The sequence below is a fragment of the Telmatherina bonti genome, assembly GCF_933228915.1.
Source record: "Telmatherina bonti genome assembly, chromosome: 2".
Taxonomy (NCBI): Eukaryota; Metazoa; Chordata; class Actinopteri; order Atheriniformes; family Telmatherinidae; genus Telmatherina; species Telmatherina bonti.
The window spans coordinates 39,704,362-39,724,638 of NC_136620.1; the positions used below are offsets into that span (position 1 = coordinate 39,704,362).

General features: G+C 50.1%; 1 protein-coding gene across 2 annotated transcripts in view; it reads right to left on the bottom strand.

The window, feature by feature from the left end:
• dyrk4 (dual-specificity tyrosine-(Y)-phosphorylation regulated kinase 4) overlaps window positions 1-19,975 on the bottom strand; it is a 36,226-nt gene extending 16,251 nt beyond the window's left edge. The window contains exons 1-2 of one of the 2 annotated variants that reach the window (XM_079250453.1): window positions 19,920-19,975; window positions 19,472-19,541 (exon numbers count right to left, since the gene is read on the bottom strand). In XM_079250453.1, the coding sequence (XP_079106579.1) occupies window positions 19,472-19,541; window positions 19,920-19,957 (108 nt within the window). In that variant the 5' untranslated portion in view covers window positions 19,958-19,975. Of the gene's footprint in view, window positions 1-11,095; window positions 11,238-19,471; window positions 19,542-19,919 lie in introns of those variants that run through there. The other variant, XM_079250454.1, reaches the window with a different exon arrangement.
• Between the last annotated feature and the right edge of the window lie 302 nt (window positions 19,976-20,277).

Genomic DNA, 20,277 nt, shown 5'->3' on the forward strand with positions numbered 1-20,277 from the left:
CAGCAGGTGGTCGGACATGCTACACCGGACCAGATGACTCTTTCCTGAGACATTCTGGTGAGGCCTGGCAGGTGTCACATGAGGAAAACCGAGGCGTGGTAACCTGTTAGCCAAAGCAGACAATGTGAGTGTGGCTTGCCTTCTGGCAGAGGGGAGTGTGGGTAGTTTGATCTGGCTGGCAGGTGGACTGCAGCATCTGCACTTTCAGCAGGCTTCTCAGTGACAGCATGTCACCATGTGAGATGTAGGTCAACTTCACAAGTTGACACAAGCAAATGCATCTGTACACAGTCACAGCCTGCCGGCGATTAGAGGCTCAATTGTGACTAACACGCTACATGTTAATGGAGCTTTAAAATGGTTTGGAAAGGAGTTCCGGTCGACAAAGTGTTTGTTATTTCTCCTCAGCCTCCAATGGCCGCGTGCAAATGGGGAGTCAGTGACCCAACATGAATCCAAACTTAATGTTCCTTCATTTCTTTGACTTGCTAAGTGTCAAATAAGAGTTGTTTAGGCCTTAACTCATTAAATTTAGTCAAAATGAGTCAAAATGCTCTACAGTTCTTTAACATTCCTGGATATTTTCACCAAATGTTTAAATGACGTCTGATCAAGTGTTTGCTTTTAAAGAAACACTGAAAATGATTCTGTCTTCAAGTGTAAATTAGTTTTATTTTTAGATTTCAAACAGGTTTTTATCAGATTATGCAGTTTCAACGTCTGATACTTAATCAGAGAAAATAAAAAAAAAATGTAAAAAAAAAGATTTTATGTGAACTCAGAACTTTTGTTGCTGAAAATGGTGTGTGTGTGTGTGTGTGCTTTTATCTCTGCAGTGTGTACGGTTGCAGATACAGCTGAGAATGAAGCAGCCTGCAGGCCATGACTAATCCTATTAGCCATGTGGAGACGCTGTCTCCACCGAGGGGTGAGAAGGGTGAGACAAAAACTTACTCCTTAAGTCATTATCTCCCAAATAAATGCAGGAATCTCCGTCTGTTTGCTCCTTTTTAATCTTGACAACCATTCTGATCTACTTCTGAGGTGGAAACCCGAATTGCTCTCTGGGAAAGGGTGTGTGTGTGTGTGTGTGTGTGTGTGTGTGTGTGTGTGTGTATGTGTCTTAGTTTGGGGTTTTTCTCACATTTTATAGGAAGATTAAGCCTAAAAGCTGCATGTTGCTACTGCAGGCACTGTAATCAAAAGGCTCTTTGGCTAAATCTTTAGATAAATTCACCGTCCAGTCGCACTTCACACCAGACAACTGCACCAGTGTGTCTAACTGGGGTTACAGAAGTCACAAAGCAGCGTCGAGCTTTAAATGGGTTGATGCATCTGCTGTCGTCCTGTCCTTTAGGAACATCTCGTACTGAAACTGGAACATGAAAAAAAAACAGCCGCTGAAAAGCACAAATCAGGCAAGTTGGAAAAAACCAAATCCTTGCATCTCATCCTCACAAAACTAGATATGAATCATCATGTTTCTGTTTTCATGTGATTTAATTCAGTTTAAACATCCAGGCTTTGATGATTTTTTCCTGTTATTTCACCTGAAAGTGGAAAATAAATGCAAAACGCTGTAAGTTGGGAGGAAATCCTGCTTTCTGCAAGCAAATCTAAACCACCTCAGATGATCTCCTGATGTTGTTCAGTACATTTTGCATGAACAGCAGCCTGCACAGGGACGGAAGTAGCTGCTAAATATCATATTAATATCACTAAACACTTATAACATTTGCTCCTGACTTAGTTCGCGGCGTGTTTGCAGAAATTGGTGGTTGACCTACTACTTTATATTGGTGTCAGCTGTGCCCGCCTGGCGGGACCACCTACAGGAGCATAATCCTCTCATGCTCTGTAACACATTACTCATCACTTCATGTACAGTAAAATCCAGGAACACACAAGCGCTTCCTGTCTGACTTCTTTTCAGACAGAGACCCAGACTGGGACTAAATGACCCGAATTGGGCCGCGGATGATTTTCCCTGACTCTGGCAGACGATTGGGTCAGAACAAATCCTTCCCCTTGTTTAGCCTTTTATTTATATATACCAGCGTGATAGATAACTGTACGGCGAACTATTTCAGTGCTTTACATGCTCAGCTGTCACCTCAAAGGAAGCCGACGTGGTATGTTCTCTCCAGTCATGTGTTAACCCTTTAACGCCTGACCCAAGCAGCAATGGCAGAAAATTCAAATATTTCTTAATATGAAGTCTTTATTTGTCCGTTTAACAGAATATTTATTTAAAAAATTAAATGAAAGGATAATCATTTGCATATTTCTGCCATTTGTTAACCTAATATGTCAAAATAATTTCAGTGCAAAAGATGCAGATTGTAAAAAAAAAAAAAACAGGGTTGGGAGCAAAAACACACTGCCTGGATTTAACTCAGGAGACAGGTTGGAGCCTCCGATTGGATAATTCCTGCAGGATAATTATCTTTCAGCTCCATAAAGTTATTTAACAACCAACTGATGCGACGAGGCCCTGCGATGGACTGGCGACCTGCCCAGGTGAACCTGCCTCTCGCCATATGATTGCTGGACAGACGCCACGTGAGCCTGGACTGGACTAAACGCTGATGAAAATGACATAAAATGATGCAACAAGCTGCTTCTCATTTGTTCAACCAGCATGTAGAAAGTCACATAAAAGATGTCAGTCTGTTCCAGAAGGGTCCGATCGTCGTCATAAAGCAGAGAAAAGATGTGAGGAGACTCAGGAACGACTGAAACTGGCTTCAGAACCGTCCAGCAGCATTAAAACTGGAAGGATGGTGGAGAAGCTTCGACTTCCAGGAAGAAACGTGGTGGAAAAACATCCTGAATGATGCTGATGGTGATCACTGGAACGTCTGGAGGAACCAGAACCAGAACCAGCAGTAGAACTCAGCAGCAGGTTTCATGACTGTAAGAACCAGACCAGTCCAGACCAGGAACCAGACCAGAGTCCAGACCAGAGTCCAGACCAGAGTCCAGACCAGAGACCAGACCAGAGACCCGACCAGAGACCAGACCAGAGACCAGACCAGGAAAGAGACCAGGAACCAGACCAGAGTCCAGACCAGAGTCCGGACCAGGAACCAGACCAGAGAGCAGACCAGAGTCCAGACCAGAGACCAGACCAGAGTCCAGACCAGAGTCCAGACCAGGAACCAGACCAGAGACCAGACCAGAGACCAGACCAGGAAACAGACCAGAGACCAGACCAGAGTCCAGACCAGAGTACAGACCAGGAACCAGACCAGGAACCAGACCAGAGACCAGACCAAAGTCCAGACCACAGACCAGACCAGAGTCCAGACCAGGAACCAGACCAGAGTCCAGACCAGAGTCCAGACCAGAGACCCGACCAGAGACCAGACCAGAGACCAGACCAGGAAAGAGACCAGGAACCAGACCAGAGTCCAGACCAGAGTCCGGACCAGGAACCAGACCAGAGAGCAGACCAGAGTCCAGACCAGAGACCAGACCAGAGTCCAGACCAGAGTCCAGACCAGGAACCAGACCAGAGACCAGACCAGAGACCAGACCAGAGTCCAGACCAGGAAACAGACCAGAGACCAGACCAGAGTCCAGACCAGAGTACAGACCAGGAACCAGACCAGGAACCAGACCAGAGACCAGACCAAAGTCCAGACCACAGACCAGACCAGAGTCCAGACCAGGAACCAGACCAGAGTCCAGACCAGAGTCCAGACCAGAGACCAGACCAGAGTCCAGACCAGAGTCCAGATCAGAGACCAGACCAGAGTCCAGACCAGGAAACAGAGCAGGAACCAGACCAGAGACCAGACCAGAGTCCCGACCAGAGACCAGACCAGAGTCCAGACCAGAGACCAGACCAGAGTCCAGACCAGGAAACAGACCAGAGACCAGACCAGAGACCCGACCAGAGACCAGACCAGGAACAAGACCAGAGACCAGACCAGAGTCCAGACCAAAGTCCAGACCAGAGACCAGACCAGAGACCGGACCAGGAAACAGACCAGGAACCAGACCAGGAACCAGACCAGAGTCCAGACCAGGAACCAGACCAGAGTCCAGACCAGGAACCAGACCAGAGTCCAGACCAGGAACTAGACCAGAGTCCAGACCAGAGTCCAGACCAGGAACCAGACCAGAGAGCAGACCAGAGTCCAGACCAGATACCAGACCAGAGACCAGACCAGAGTCCAGACCAGGAACCAGACCAGAAATCAGACCAGAAATCAGACCACAGACCAGACCAGGAACCAGACCAGGAACCAGACCAGAGTCCAGACCAGAGTCCAGACCAGAGTCCAGACCAGAGACCAGACCAGAGACCAGACCAGAGTCCCGACCAGGAACCAGACCAGAGACCAGACCAGAGACCAGACCAGGAACCAGACCAGAGTCCAGACCAGGAACCAGACCAGGAACCAGACCAGAGTCCAGACCAGAGTCCAGACCAGAGTCCAGACCAGAGACCAGACCAGAGACCAGACCAGAGTCCAGACCAGGAACCAGACCAGAGACCAGACCAGAGACCAGACCAGAGTCCAGACCAGGAAACAGACCAGGAACCAGACCAGAGACCAGACCAGAGTCCCGACCAGAGACGAGACCAGAGTCCAGACCAGGAAACAGACCAGGAACCAGACCAGAGACCAGACCCGAGACCAGACCCGAGTCCAGACCAGGAAACAGACCAGGAACCAGACCAGAGACCAGACCAGAGTCCCGACCAGAGACCAGACCAGAGTCCAGACCAGGAACCAGACCAGAGACCAGACCAGAGACCCGACCAGAGACCAGACCAGGAACAAGACCAGGAACCAGACCAGAGTCCAGACCAGAGTCCGGACCAGAGATCAGACCAGAGATCAGACCAGAGTCCAGACCAGGAACCAGACCAGAGTCCAGACCAGAGACCAGACCAGAGACCAGACCAGAGAGCAGACCAGAGTCCAGACCAGAGTCCAGACCAGGAACCAGACCAGAGACCAGACCAGGAACCAGACCAGAGTCCAGACCAGGAAACAGACCAGAGACCAGACCAGAGTCCAGACCAGGAACCAGACCAGAGACCAGACCAGAGACCCGACCAGAGACCAGACCAGGAACAAGACCAGGAACCAGACCAGAGTCCAGACCAGAGACCAGACCAGAGTCCAGACCAGGAACCAGACCAGAGACCAGACCAGGAAACAGACCAGAGACCAGACCAGAGACCAGGCCAGAGTCCAGACCAGGAACCAGACCAGAGACCAGACCAGAGTCCAGACCAGGAACCAGACCAGAGACCAGACCAGAGTCCAGACCAGAGTCCAGACCAGAGTCCAGACCAGGAAACAGACCAGAGACCAGACCAGAGTCCAGACCAGGAACCAGACCAGAGACCAGACCAGAGACCAGACCAGAGTCCAGACCAGAGTCCAGACCAGAGACCAGACCAGAGTCCAGACCAGGAACCAGACCAGAGACCAGACCAGAGTCCAGACCAGAGTCCAGACCAGAGACCAGACCAGAGTCCAGACCAGGAAACAGACCAGGAACCAGACCAGAGACCAGACCAGAGTCCAGACCAGAGACCAGACCAGAGTCCCGACCAGAGACCAGACCAGAGTCCCGACCAGAGACCAGACCAGAGTCCAGACCAGAGACCAGACCAGAGTCCCGACCAGAGACCAGACCAGAGTCCCGACCAGAGACCAGACCAGAGTCCAGACCAGAGACCAGACCAGAGACCAGACCAGGAACCAGACCAAAGACCAGACCAGAGACCCGACCAGAGACCCGACCAGAGACCAGACCAGGAACAAGACCAGGAACCAGACCAGAGTCCAGACCAGAGACCAGACCAGGAACAAGACCAGGAACCAGACCAGAGTCCAGACCAGAATCCAGACCAAAGTCCAGACCAGAGACCAGACCAGAGACCGGACCAGGAAACAGACCAGGAACCAGACCAGGAAACAGACCAGAGTCCAGACCAGGAACCAGACCAGAGTCCAGACCAGGAACCAGACCAGAGTCCAGACCAGAGTCCAGACCAGGAACCAGACCAGAGAGCAGACCAGATACCAGACCAGAGACCAGACCAGAGTCCCGACCAGAGACCAGACCAGAGTCCCGACCACAGACCAGACCAGAGTCCAGACCAGAGACCAGACCAGAGTCCAGACCAGGAACCAGACCAGAGACCCGACCAGAGACCCGACCAGAGACCAGACCAGGAACAAGACCAGGAACCAGACCAGAGTCCAGACCAGAGACCAGACCAGGAACAAGACCAGGAACCAGACCAGAGTCCAGACCAGAATCCAGAACAAAGTCCAGACCAGAGACCAGACCAGAGACCGGACCAGGAAACAGACCAGGAACCAGACCAGGAACCAGACCAGAGTCCAGACCAGGAACCAGACCAGAGTCCAGACCAGGAACCAGACCAGAGAGCAGACCAGATACCAGACCAGAGACCCGACCAGAGACCAGACCAGGAACAAGACCAGGAACCAGACCAGAGTCCAGACCAGAGTCCAGACCAGGAAACAGACCAGAGACCAGACCAGAGACCCGACCAGAGACCAGACCAGGAACAAGACCAGAGACCAGACCAGAGTCCAGACCAGAGTCCAGACCAAAGTCCAGACCAGAGACCGGACCAGGAAACAGACCAGGAACCAGACCAGAGTCCAGACCAGGAACCAGACCAGAGTCCAGACCAGAGTCCAGACCAGGAACTAGACCAGAGTCCAGACCAGAGTCCAGACCAGGAACCAGACCAGAGAGCAGACCAGAGTCCAGACCAGATACCAGACCAGAGACCAGACCAGAGTCCAGACCAGGAACCAGACCAGAAATCAGACCACAGACCAGACCAGAGACCAGACCAGAGTCCAGACCAGGAACCAGACCAGAGTCCAGACCAGAGTCCAGACCAGAGTCCAGACCAGGAACCAGACCAGAGACCAGACCAGAGACCAGACCAGAGACCAGACCAGAGTCCAGACCAGAGACCAGACCAGAGACCAGACCCGAGACCAGACCAGAGTCCAGACCAGGAAACAGACCAGGAACCAGACCAGAGACCAGACCAGAGTCCCGACCAGAGTCCAGACCAGGAACCAGACCAGAGACCAGACCAGAGACCCGACCAGAGACCAGACCAGGAACAAGACCAGGAACCAGACCAGAGTCCAGACCAGAGTCCAGACCAGAGTCCGGACCAGAGATCAGACCAGAGATCAGACCAGAGACCAGACCAGAGTCCAGACCAGAGTCCAGACCAGGAACCAGACCAGAGTCCAGACCAGAGACCAGACCAGGAACCAGACCAGAGAGCAGACCAGAGTCCAGACCAGAGTCCAGACCAGGAACCAGACCAGAGACCAGACCAGGAACCAGACCAGAGTCCAGACCAGGAAACAGACCAGAGACCAGACCAGAGTCCAGACCAGGAACAGACCAGAGACCAGACCAGAGACCCGACCAGAGACCAGACCAGGAACAAGACCAGGAACCAGACCAGAGTCCAGACCAGAGACCAGACCAGAGTCCAGACCAGGAACCAGACCAGAGACCAGACCAGGAAACAGACCAGAGACCAGACCAGAGACCAGGCCAGAGTCCAGACCAGGAACCAGACCAGAGACCAGACCAGAGTCCAGACCAGGAACCAGACCAGAGAGCAGACCAGAGACCAGACCAGAGTCCCGACCAGAGACCAGACCAGAGTCCAGACCAGGAACCAGAACAGAGACCAGACCAGAGTCCAGACCAGAGTCCAGACCAGAGACCAGACCAGAGACCAGACCAGAGTCCAGACCAGAGACCAGACCAGAGTCCAGACCAGAGTCCAGACCAGAGACCAGACCAGAGACCAGACCAGAGTGCAGACCAGAGTCCAGACCAGGAAACAGACCAGGAACCAGACCAGAGACCAGACCAGAGTCCAGACCAGAGACCAGACCAGAGTCCCGACCAGAGACCAGACCAGAGTCCCGACCAGAGACCAGACCAGAGTCCAGACCAGAGACCAGACCAGAGTCCCGACCAGAGACCAGACCAGAGTCCAGACCAGAGACCAGACCAGAGTCCAGACCAGAGACCAGACCAGGAACCAGACCAAAAACCAGACCAGAGACCCGACCAGAGACCAGACCAGGAACAAGACCAGGAACCAGACCAGAGTTCAGACCAGAGACCAGACCAGGAACAAGACCAGGAACCAGACCAGAGTCCAGACCAGAATCCAGACCAAAGTCCAGACCAGAGACCAGACCAGAGACCGGACCAGGAAACAGACCAGGAACCAGACCAGAGTCCAGACCAGGAACCAGACCAGAGTCCAGACCACGAACCAGACCAGAGTCCAGACCAGAGTCCAGACCAGGAACCAGACCAGAGAGCAGACCAGATACCAGACCAGAGACCAGACCAGAGTCCAGACCAGGAACCAGACCAGAAACCAGACCAGAGACCAGACCAGAGACCAGACCAGAGTCCAGACCAGAGTCCAGACCAGGAACCAGACCAGAGTCCAGACCAGAGTCCAGACCAGGAACCAGACCAGAGTCCAGACCAGACCAGAGTCCAGACCAGAGTCCAGACCAGGAACCAGACCAGGAACCAGACCAGAGTCCAGACCAGAGACCAGACCAGAGTCCAGACCAGGAACCAGACCAGAGACCAGACCAGAGACCAGACCAGAGTCCAGACCAGAGTCCAGACCAGAGTCCAGACCAGGAACCAGACCAGAGTCCAGACCAGAGTCCAGACCAGAGTCCAGACCAGAGACCAGACCAGAGTCCAGACCAGAGTCCAGACCAGAGTCCAGACCAGGAACCAGACCAGAGACCAGACCAGAGACCAGACCAGAGTCCAGACCAGAGTCCAGACCAGAGACCAGACCAGAGTCCAGACCAGAGTCCAGACCAGGAACCAGACCAGAGACCAGACCAGAGTCCAGACCAGAGTCCAGACCAGAGACCAGACCAGAGTCCAGACCAGAGTCCAGACCAGGAACCAGACCAGAGACCAGACCAGGAACCAGACCAGAGTCCAGACCAGAGTCCAGACCAGGAAACAGACCAGAGTCCAGACCAGGAACCAGACCAGAGTCCAGACCAGAGACCAGACCAGAGTCCAGACCAGGAACCAGACCAGAGACCAGACCAGAGACCAGACCAGAGTCCAGACCAGAGTCCAGACCAGAGACCAGACCAGAGTCCAGACCAGAGTCCAGAGCAGAGTCCAGAGCAGAGTCCAGACCAAAGACCAGACCAGGAACCAGACCAGAGACCAGACCAGAGTCCAGACGACGAGACCAGACCAGAGTCCAGACCAGGAACCAGACCAGAGACCAGACCAGAGACCAGACCAGAGTCCAGACCAGAGTCCAGACCAGAGACCAGACCAGAGTCCAGACCAGGAACTAGACCAGAGTCCAGACCAGAGTCCAGACCAAAGACCAGACCAGGAACCAGACCAGAGACCAGACCAGAGTCCAGACCAGACCAGAGTCCAGACCAGAGTCCAGACCAGAGACCAGACCAGAGTCCAGACCAGGAACCAGACCAGAGACCAGACCAGAGTCCAGACCAGAGTCCAGACCAGAGACCAGACCAGAGACCAGACCAGGAACCAGACCAGAGTCCAGACCAAAGACCAGACCAGGAACCAGACCAGAGACCAGACCAGAGTCCAGACCAGAGTCCAGACGACGAGACCAGACCAGGAACCAGACCAGAGACCAGACCAGAGTCCAGACCAGAGTCCAGACCAGAGACCAGACCAGAGACCAGACCAGGAACCAGACCAGAGTCCAGAGACAGACCAGAGTCCAGACCAGAGTCCAGACCAGAGTCCAGACCAGAGACCAGACCAGAGACCAGACCAGAGTCCAGACGACGAGACCAGACCAGGAACCAGACCAGAGACCAGACCAGGAACCAGACCAGAGACCAGACCAGGAACCAGACCAGGGACCATACCAGCATTTAGCTGCCAGTAGAGATGAAACTTTTAAATCCAGATTAAAAACATTTCCTTTCTCCTGCGCCTGCATGACATCTGCAGTAACTTTTACTTAATTCTGCTTTAATTATTTTAATATAATTTATGATTTCATTGTGACTTTTTTTGTATTTTCTTTTATGCTTTTTTTCTATCATGCTTTTAATGTTTCATGTAAAGCACTTTGAATTGTCTTGTACATGAAAGGTGCTGTATAAATAAACCTAGAAATAAAGTTGTTTTACTGAAGCAGCTTTGTTTCATAAAAAACTCACCTGAAGTAGTTTGCAGAGATTCCTGGTTTAAAATGTTTCACACTGAAGCAGAAGAATGGATATAATACCGTTTTAATTGTAATTATCTACAATACAGCCACTAAAACTAAAGGCGCATTTCTTCGTATGTTTCTCTGGTTTATGTGACGGGAGGGGGGGGCTCGTCGATGAAACCACCGCCTTAGTGTGACCATGTTGATGAGTAATTAATTCTCTTTTCCCTGATCTGTCCTGAAACCCACTTTGTAGGGATTTTAGTGCATCTTAAACATCTAAAAATGTAAAATACAACCCAACAAAACATGCTGTGCTACAATGCAGAGCTGGGAGCGGTTGCAGAGGTTGGCGCTTGCAAACACACACATGCACACACACAGCTTTATTTTAGAACATTAAAGTCTGATCATGTTTCAGATCGTATTTCTGCTGAAATGCATCAAACCTACTTTCCAGCACATCGTTGTTTGAGGCTCGAAATCTGATCGAAATCCACATAAACAGGATTCTTTTGCTGTTTTTAAAATGTAGAAAGGTGTATAAATGACATTGGAGTGTTTTATATGAATAAAGCTGCTGGAAAACAAGATGCAGTGAAGTTATGATGAGTTGATGCACCGCTAAAGGAACAGAGTGATTATCTTCCACACATGAAGCATCTGCTACGACTTCAGTCACATCCTGACTGAATTAACACACATCCTGAGAGAAAATGTTCAGGAAATATGAAATGTACTTCAGAAGTTTAGAGTTACACACTTTCCTCCCACTGCTCCCAGTAAAAGCCACAAACTGAACCCAGTGTTTGCATTTCAGTCAGACCCCAGACGTCTTACCTCATCAATCATCCTCGCATCTAAGACCGTCTTCTTCTGATTCTTGGAATGAGACTGAACCCAAGGCCCCATTTCTGGTTCTGCTCAGCACACAAAGTCTTCTCAGCACAAACCAGTCCAAACCAGCAAAGGCCTAGGTTTCACCTCCAGCTTGCAGTGTGTGTGTGTGTGTCTGCTCTACGCTCGCAGCATTGTGAGCGTTGTGCATATCATGTGCAGTGCAGGTGTTGGCCTGAATGCCCCCGACTCTGCCCTGCCAGCATGAGAAGCTGCAGATGGAGAGGACGTGCATGCATCATCAGGCCAGTGTGAGTGATGATCCCCCGGCATGTTTGGCTGCACTCGCTCCACAAATGGCGTTAATGTTGCCCCCGGTAAACGAGTCTCCAGGCAGAGCGGGGTGAGTTACCACCTTTCGTTGTCCACTTTTAACTTCCATAAAATGATTCCTTATCTTTTCTTACATTATTTCTGCTGCAAAGAGGAAAGAAATCCACTCAATCCGGGTCACTGACAGTTTGTCAGGAGCTGTAAGTCACTGTGAAGCATTTCGCCGCCTCTTTGCTTCTGCTGGGGTAATATGAGCGTCGTGATTCCTACCCTGACCCCGAAGAACATTTCTTATCGCCTTCAACACGTTGATACTCTTTTGTCACCACCTGCATACAAAAGGCTGAGCTAAGCTGGCTCACGCTCTTGTACAGATTAGTGGAAACTACAGGATTTAACTCGATGCCGTGCACGGCAGATGTGGACAAAAGGTGATTTTAACGCTTGTTGTTTTAGCAAGTCAGATGTGAAATGTTCCAGGCCTGAAGGGTCCGCAAAGCAAACCTTCTGCTGGTTCTTCTAACATGTAAGACTTGTGTGTGTTTAAGTGTTCAGACTTGTGTGTCAGAAGACGCTGCGAGTACGGACGGACACACTCCGTTCTGTCCAAGCTTAAAGCTTCATCCTCATTAACGCCAACAGGATTATGTAACACACATTAAATGTCTTTATGACGAGATGGATGAGTGGATTATACCATACTGCTACATCAATAATAATAATAATAATAATAATAATAATACATAAAATAAAATAATAATAATAATAATAACATTTTTATTATTATGATTGGATATTTTTCTTCCAAGCAGTCAGACTTTATTCTAAACTTCTGACCTGATCCTGGGTTTTAAGTGTTCTCAAGCTTTTGTGCATAATAATAATAATAATAATAATAATAATAATAATAATAATAATAGTCATAAAAATAGTCATAAAAATAATAATAATAATAATAATAATAATAATATTTTTTATTATTATGATTGGATATTTTTCTTCCAAGCAGTCAGACTTTATTATAACCTTTTGACCTGATCCTGGGTTTTAAGTGTTCTCAGGCTTTTCTGAAGGTCTTTCAAATCTGTCTTAATAATTTCCATTTCTGACGATTTATTTTCAGCCCAGTCCTTAAAACTGACTGTTTTTTAATTCACTTCAAACACACGAGACTCCTGACTTGTGGACTAAATCGGTGCCGTGTCGATGGATAACAGGTAACTTAGCAAAGTGTTGTAAAAACATGTTTTTTTGTTTTGTTTCTTCTGAGGCTGAATCTAAAATCTGTTTATAATAAAGTTTTACTTTTATACCAACAAAGTGACTCATAAAAAGCTGTAAACCTAAACTTTGCAGAGTCCTGACAGGACAATGGAGAAAACTGGACAAATGGAGGACGAAGGAGGTGGAAGGTCTGAAAAACAGAAAGAAAATGAATCCAGAACAGATAAACTGAGTCTAAACGAGACGTCCTCAATGAAGTTCATACATCTGGACCTTCTGTTCACTGAAGCCTCGTCAGAAACGGTCTCCGTGGAAACAAGGCTGTCATGAGGTCATTCTTAGGGAGGTTAAATGGGAAAAAGAGGCGGATGTCACATGACAGCAGGACTGGACAGAAGGTGTGATGGAGGAGCAAGTCCTCAACAGAACCAGAACCTGGACCTGTACAGGTCTGATGGAGGAGCGAGTCCTCACCAGAACCTGGACCTGTACAGGTCTGATGGAGGAGCGAGTCCTCACCAGAACCAGAACCTGGACCTGGACAGGTCTGATGGAGGAGCGAGTCCTCACCAGAGCCTGGACCTGGACAGGTCTGATGGAGGAGCAAGTCCTCACCAGAACCAGAACCTGGACCTGTAGAGGTCTGATGGAGGAGCAAGCCCTCTCCAGAACCTGGAGCTGGACCTGTCCAGGTCTGATGGAGGAGCAAGTCCTCACCAGAGCCTGGACCTGGACCTGGACAGGTCTGATGGAGAGGTGGAGCCTCCCCAGAACCTGGACCTGGACAGGTCGTCCTCAGAGTCTGAACTTCATGTTGTAAGAGGGAACAGAAAGATCCAGAAAAGAGCCTTAAACCATCCTGTAAGCAGTCTGCAGAGCGGCCGTGTGACCGAGGACTGAAGCCTTTGCAGCGTTTGTGGAAAAGAGTCCGACTGCATGGAAAGAGGAATATCATCCGACCCCATAACCGCTTGTAAGCCTGTCAGACAAATTCTGTTTTACATGTCCAACTATGTTTCTGGTTATGCTGTGCATATTGTTTTTTACTATTCCAGCTTCATAAGGAAGAAATGAGGCGAAAGTTTCTCTTTATGAAGGAAGCTTCCCATCAATAAGAAACTGTGAGCCTGCAGGGCATCCATCCTGCACATGGAAAGCTAAAGTCATTAGGAATCACCCCCAGTCACTACACAACCCACTAAATGATTTAAAATTTAAAATAAAACCTTTCAGTCACACCTGAAGCAACCAGTGAGCCCACCACCACAGCAGAGTCCTCTTATGTAAGAATATTCTAGATCAGACCAGATTACGCAACACCACTCCAGAGCCTGTGGAGACGGAGCGAGAGTGTGTGATGGGGGAAGATGTTGGCATAGCCTGCAGCTCTGTGCTGCATGATTCCCTGTTAAAGAAACAACAGACAGCAACTCATTAACTAAACTCCCTGGGAGGCTGTTTACGCTGCGTTCTTCCAAGATCCAGTTAATGTTTATCAGACTGAGGGGAGCGTCTCCGTCCAGCTCTTGGGGGTAGCACCTCATCACCATGACAACCTGGACCAGATCAGCTTCAGTAGGAGTCCAGACGCTGCCCAGGCTTTGTCATCCCTATGTGGACCATAACTCATCTGCTCCATCGGGAACTATTCTGGTTGCAATGGAACAGAGTCTCACATGTTGACAAGCACGGGCCACGTGACGGCTCTCATGGCGGGCGTTTCCGTTGGCACACACCAAGGCTTGCCAGCGATCATAAACAGAGACCAAATACAACAGGATGCGCTAATATGAGAGGTAATTCCACGTGTCTGCAAGGCAGCGCATGTTAGTTCAGATATAATTAACAGACAGTCGCCAACCATTCAGCAACGCTGATATCAGCCTGTAATTCAGCAGCAGTGAGCTCTGCCTCTACATGACCTGCTGTAATTCAGAGGGTCCGGTGTCAACGCGGGACAAAGCTTTAATGAGAAACACTATCAGGCCAGGGTTCATCAGAATAAGATGGTGAGCGGGGGTGATGAGGGGGCCACTAGCAGCAGTCTGCACTCATAAACAAACAGGTCATATAGTGCATGAAAACTAATCACAAGCAATGCAATCATGTGTTTTATTTATTTTATGTGAGGCTGCTAGAAAATAAATACGCATTTTTTACATGTTTCATGTCTGATTTATATTAAACACAACATTTTTTCAGGTTCTCATATAAATGTGTTGCTTTTATGGTTGTTTTTTAAGAAAACACTGATTGTTTGCAGTCCGAGTTTCAGGCACGACTCAAGCGACACCGAGGTAAAATAACTGTCTAAAGGTGATTTCCAATAACTGTTTCCTCATCAGTTCATGAGGAATAAACTGGACAAACAAAGCACTGAGACATTTCAGAGATGCAAACTGTTAGAAGCATCCAAAGCCTCTGCAACACAAGCGAGCTCTGGCGCATCTTTACTTCTATCTTTATGCAGCTGCTTCTATGTTTTCTGGAATCGTTCTGTTTGGTTCAGTTCTTTGGGGAAGGTCAGACGTTACACCGCTGTCTGGACCTGCAACGCTTTCCTGGCTGCTGGTGTAGAAACCCAACCATAAGGCTGAGAGACCTGGCTGCTGGTGTGGAAACCCAACCATAAGGCTGAGAGACCTGGCTGCTGGTGTAGAAACCCAACCATAAGGCTGAGAGACCTGGCTGCTGGTGTAGAAACCCAACCATAAGGCTGAGAGACCTGGCTGCTGGTGTGGAAACCCAACCATAAGGCTGAGAGACCTGGCTGCTGGTGTGGAAACCCAACCATAAGGCTGAGAGACCTGGCTGCTGGTGTAGAAACCCAACCATAAGGCTGAGAGACCTGGCTGCTGGTGTAGAAACCCAACCATAAGGCTGAGAGACCTGGCTGCTGGTGTAGAAACCCAACCATAAGGCTGAGAGACCTGGCTGCTGGTGTAGAAACCCAACCATAAGGCTGAGAGACCTGGCTGCTGGTGTAGAAACCCAACCATAAGGCTGAGAGACCTGGCTGCTGGTGTAGAAACCCAACCATAAGGCTGAGAGACCTGGCTGCTGGTGTGGAAACCCAACCATAAGGCTGAGAGACCTGGCTGCTGGTGTGGAAACCCAACCATAAGGCTGAGAGACCTGGCTGCTGGTGTAGAAACCCAACCATAAGGCTGAGAGACCTGGCTGCTGGTGTAGAAACCCAGCCATAAGGCTGAGAGACCTGGCTGCTGGTGTAGAAACCCAACCATAAGGCTGAGAGACCTGGCTGCTGGTGTAGAAACCCAACCATAAGGCTGAGAGACCTGGCTGCTGGTGTAGAAACCCAACCATAAGGCTGAGAGACCTGGCTGCTAGTGTAGAAATCCAACCATAAGGCTGAGAGACCTGGCTGCTGGTGTAGAAATCCAACCATAAGGCTGAGAGACCTGGCTGCTGGTGTAGAAACCCAACCATAAGGCTGAGAGACCTGGCTGCTGGTGTAGAAACCCAACCATAAGGCGGAAAGACCTGGCTGCTGGTGTAGAAACCCAACCATAAGGCGGAAAGACCTGGCTGCTGGTGTAGAAACCCAACCATAAGGCTGAGAGACCTGGCTGCTGGTGTAGAAACCCAACCATAAGGCGGAAAGACCTGGCTGCTGGTGTAGACACCCAGCCTTATGGCTGAGAAACCTGGCTGCTGGTGTAGAAACCCAACCATAAGGCGGAGAGACCTGGCTGCTGGTGTAGAAACCCAGCCTTATGGCTGAGAAACCTGGCTGCTGGTGTAGAAACCCAGCCATAAGGCTGAGAGACCTGGCTGCTGGTGTTAAAACCCAACCATAAGGCTGAGAGACCTGGCTGCTGGTGTAGAAACCCAACCATAAGGCTGAGAGACCTGGCTGCTGGTGTAGAAACCCAACCATAAGGCTGAGAGACCTGGCTGCTGGTGTAGAAACCCAGCCTTATGGCTGAGAGACCTGGCTGCTGGTGTAGAAACCCAGCCTTATGGCTGAGAGACCTGGCTGCTGGTGTAGAAACCCAGCCTTATGGCTGAGAGACCTGGCTGCTGGTGTAGAAACCCAGCCTTATGGCTGAGAGACCTGGCTGCTGGTGTAGAAACCCAGCCATAAGGATGTCAGACCTGGCTGTGAATACAAAGCAAACCCTTGCCGGCCTCCAGCAGCAGGTGCTGGGAGCCCCGTTACGATAGAGGATAAAAAAAATCTGATCTCAGGCTGCAAATCAAAGTTAAAACATCAACAAGACGATGATGCGACGCATGCCAGAGAAAACCACCAGACTGAGCGTCAGTCTTTCTAATCCGCCTGGTCGCATATCATCACACTTTATTTTCATATTTTATTTTTATAAATCCATTAAAACATTTCAGGAGCGAGAGTTTGACTTGCACTTGTGCAGCATTGTGTGCAAGCTGATGAGAAAAGGATGAATTCAGACTTTTTAAAGCTGCATCTGAGACATGAGAGGTTATAAAACGCTCTTCATAAACTGTTGCATGCATCTGGAAGAATCTAATAAAAGCGCCTGATATAAATGGAAAAACTGGATATAAGCAGTGAGTCATCATTTGTAAGAGCCTCACACGTAAAAACAAGCTGCTTGCTCCAGTCTGAGTGTTTCTGAGGGTGTGAAGCATCTCTGCGTCTGTATTCTGCAATGACGCAAATGCTTTGCGTCGATATCTTAACTTAGAATTCAAGTAAATCTTTTAAACTGACACCCTGATTCCACACACAGCATCTTCAGACTAAGCCTCACACACACCTCAGCTCTGTCCAATTTACCATGATGTTCAAAGGTTTTCACCGTTGCCATCCTGAACAGCCTGCAACCAATCTGCAACAAGCATGCAACCAGGCAGCAACCAATCTGCAAACAGTCTGCAACCAATCTGCAACCAGGCAGCAACCAGTCTGCAACCAGGCAGCAACCAGTCTGCAACCAGGTGAAATCAGGCAGCAACCAGTCTGCAACCAGCCCGCAACCAGGCAGCAACCAGTCTGCAACCAGGCAGCAACCAGGCTGCAAACAGTCTGCAACCAATCTGCAACCAGGCAGCAACCAGTCTGCAACCAGGCAGCAACCAGTCTGCAACCAGTCTGCAACCAGGTGAAATCAGGCCGCACCAGTCTGCAACCAGCCCGCAACCAGGCAGCAACCAGTCTGCAACCAGGCAGCAACCAGGCAGCAACCAGGCTGCAAACAGTCTGCAACCAGGCAGCAACCAGTCTGCAACCAGGCTGCAACCAGGTGAAATCAGGCCGCAACCAGTCTGCAACCAGCCCGCAACCAGGCAGCAACCAGTCTGCAACCAGTCTGCAACCAGGCAGCAACCAGGCAGCAACCAGGCTGCAAACAGTCTGCAACCAATCTGCAACCAGGCAGCAACCAGTCTGCAACCAGGCAGCAACCAGTCTGCAACCAGTCTGCAACCAGGTGAAATCAGGCCGCAACCAGTCTGCAACTAGCCTGCAACCAGGCAGCAACCAGGCTGCAACCAGTCTGCAACCAGCCAGCAACCAGGCTGCAAACAGTCTGCAACCAATCTGCAACCAGGCAGCAACCAGTCTGCAACCAGGCAGCAACCAGTCTGCAACCAGGTGAAATCAGGCCACAACCAGGCAGCAACCAGCCCGCAACCAGGCAGCAACCAGTCTGCAACCAGCCCGCAACCAGGCAGCAACCAGTCTGCAAACAGTCTGCAACCAGGCAGCAATCAGGCTGCAAACAGTCTGCAACCAGGTAGCAACCAGTCTTCAACCAGTCTGCAACCAGGTGAAATCAGGCCGCAACCAGTCTGCAACCAGCCTGCAACCAGGCAGCAACCAGTCTGCAACCAGTCTGCAACCAGGCAGCAACCAGGCTGCAAACAGTCTGCAACCAATCTGCAACCAATCTGCAACCAGTCTGCAACCAGTCTGCAACCAGGCTGCAACCAGTCTGCAACCAGGTGAAATCAGGCCGCAACCAGTCTGCAACCAGGCAGCAACCAGGCAGCAACCAGTCTGCAACCAGTCTGCAACCAGGCAGCAACCAGGCAGCAACCAGGCTGCAAACAGTCTGCAACCAATTTGCAACCAGTCTGCAACCAGGCAGCAACCAGGCAGCAACCAGTCTGCAACCAGGCAGCAACCAGGCAGCAACCAGGCTGCAGCCTGTCTTCAACCAATCTGCAACCAGTCTGCAACCAGCCTGCAACCAGGCAGCAACCAGGCTGCCATGGATGAGAAGATCAGACTGATTAAAGCAGATTTCAGGCAGTCGTGTATGTGTACGGCATGCATCTGAGTCTTTGCTTCTGTATGACGGCTTTATGACGGAACTTCCTTCATTCTTTTCCTTCGCCTGCCTCGCACCCCCCCCCCCCCCCCCCCCCCCCCCCCCCCCCCCCCCCAGGAAACCCCCAGGAACAGGAAAACACTGCATAAACATGCTAATCTCTCCATGGAGGGCAGGGACGGGACTGAATCTGTTCTCTGCTGCATCAGTGTGTCTGAAACTTTCCAGGAAGAGGAAATAATGGAGTTTACGCCAAAGCAAAGGACCCCGACAGCCTTTCAGAGGGTTAGTTTTGCTCCCAGGAACCAACAGGGCACATCCCTCAGATGGTTCGCTGGTGCAAGCCAAGATTATTAGAAGTTAGAATATGTTCCATAATAAATCCCATCTGCTGTGGACACACAATCACATGAATAACATTTATTTTATGGCCTGTAGATGGAAACGGGGTGTTTGGTTGCGTTGGGGCAGACTCTCCTCCACAAAACAGATAAAACTTCTAGCACAGAAAATAGCTTGTAAACATCGTAAGGAATAAAAATACCTTGATCAGCAGGGGAAAGGTGCATTTCCTCTCCTTTAGTGGCTGATCCAGCTCGTTTTTAAAGCCATTCCTGTAGAAACAAGACAAGACAAAACAGAACATGAAAACATGGAAATGCATGGAAAGTATTCTGGAATGACTCCTCAGGATGAACCAGGGGATAAAACTCCGGCATGGAAGCTCATTCCGTCCTGCTTGTCCTTGAGAAGCTCGTAAAAACAATGTGAATGACATGAATGAGCAGGTTTACAGACAGCCACAGCTGCTCTTCAGTAATGCAAACCACACTGACACCTTCTGGGCGCGTGCGCGGCTCATATGAAACATATCAGATTCAGTAAACATGCAGGTTGATCACGTGGAGTTTCTGCTTTTTTAGCTTTTCATTACAAGAAACTCTGTAAATATTTACAAAGTTAAGACTTTTTCAGGAATATTTGCCACAAACCTTTTCTCTGGTGACTTTCCGCGCGCGCTCGTGGTCATTTCTGCCACGAGAGATTATTTCCCAGGTGGAAACACCTACAGTTGCAGTGATGAGACGTCTGCGCGCGACATGACAACCCGGCTGGAGACAGCTGAGGTCTCCGTGATGCGCAGCTGATCCAGACGCACAGTCACGTTGTTTGCGCTTTTTTTGGTGCTTTTTCTGACGCAGCTTTCTGCGCGTGCACGTATATGACACACCGCGGGACAAAGATGGAGTTTGGCACCAGGTGAGCTCTACATTTTCCACGTGGCAGGAACGCTACCTGCTGCAGAGTTCCCGCAGGAGCAGGCCTGTCTGCGCACGTTTCTACCACATT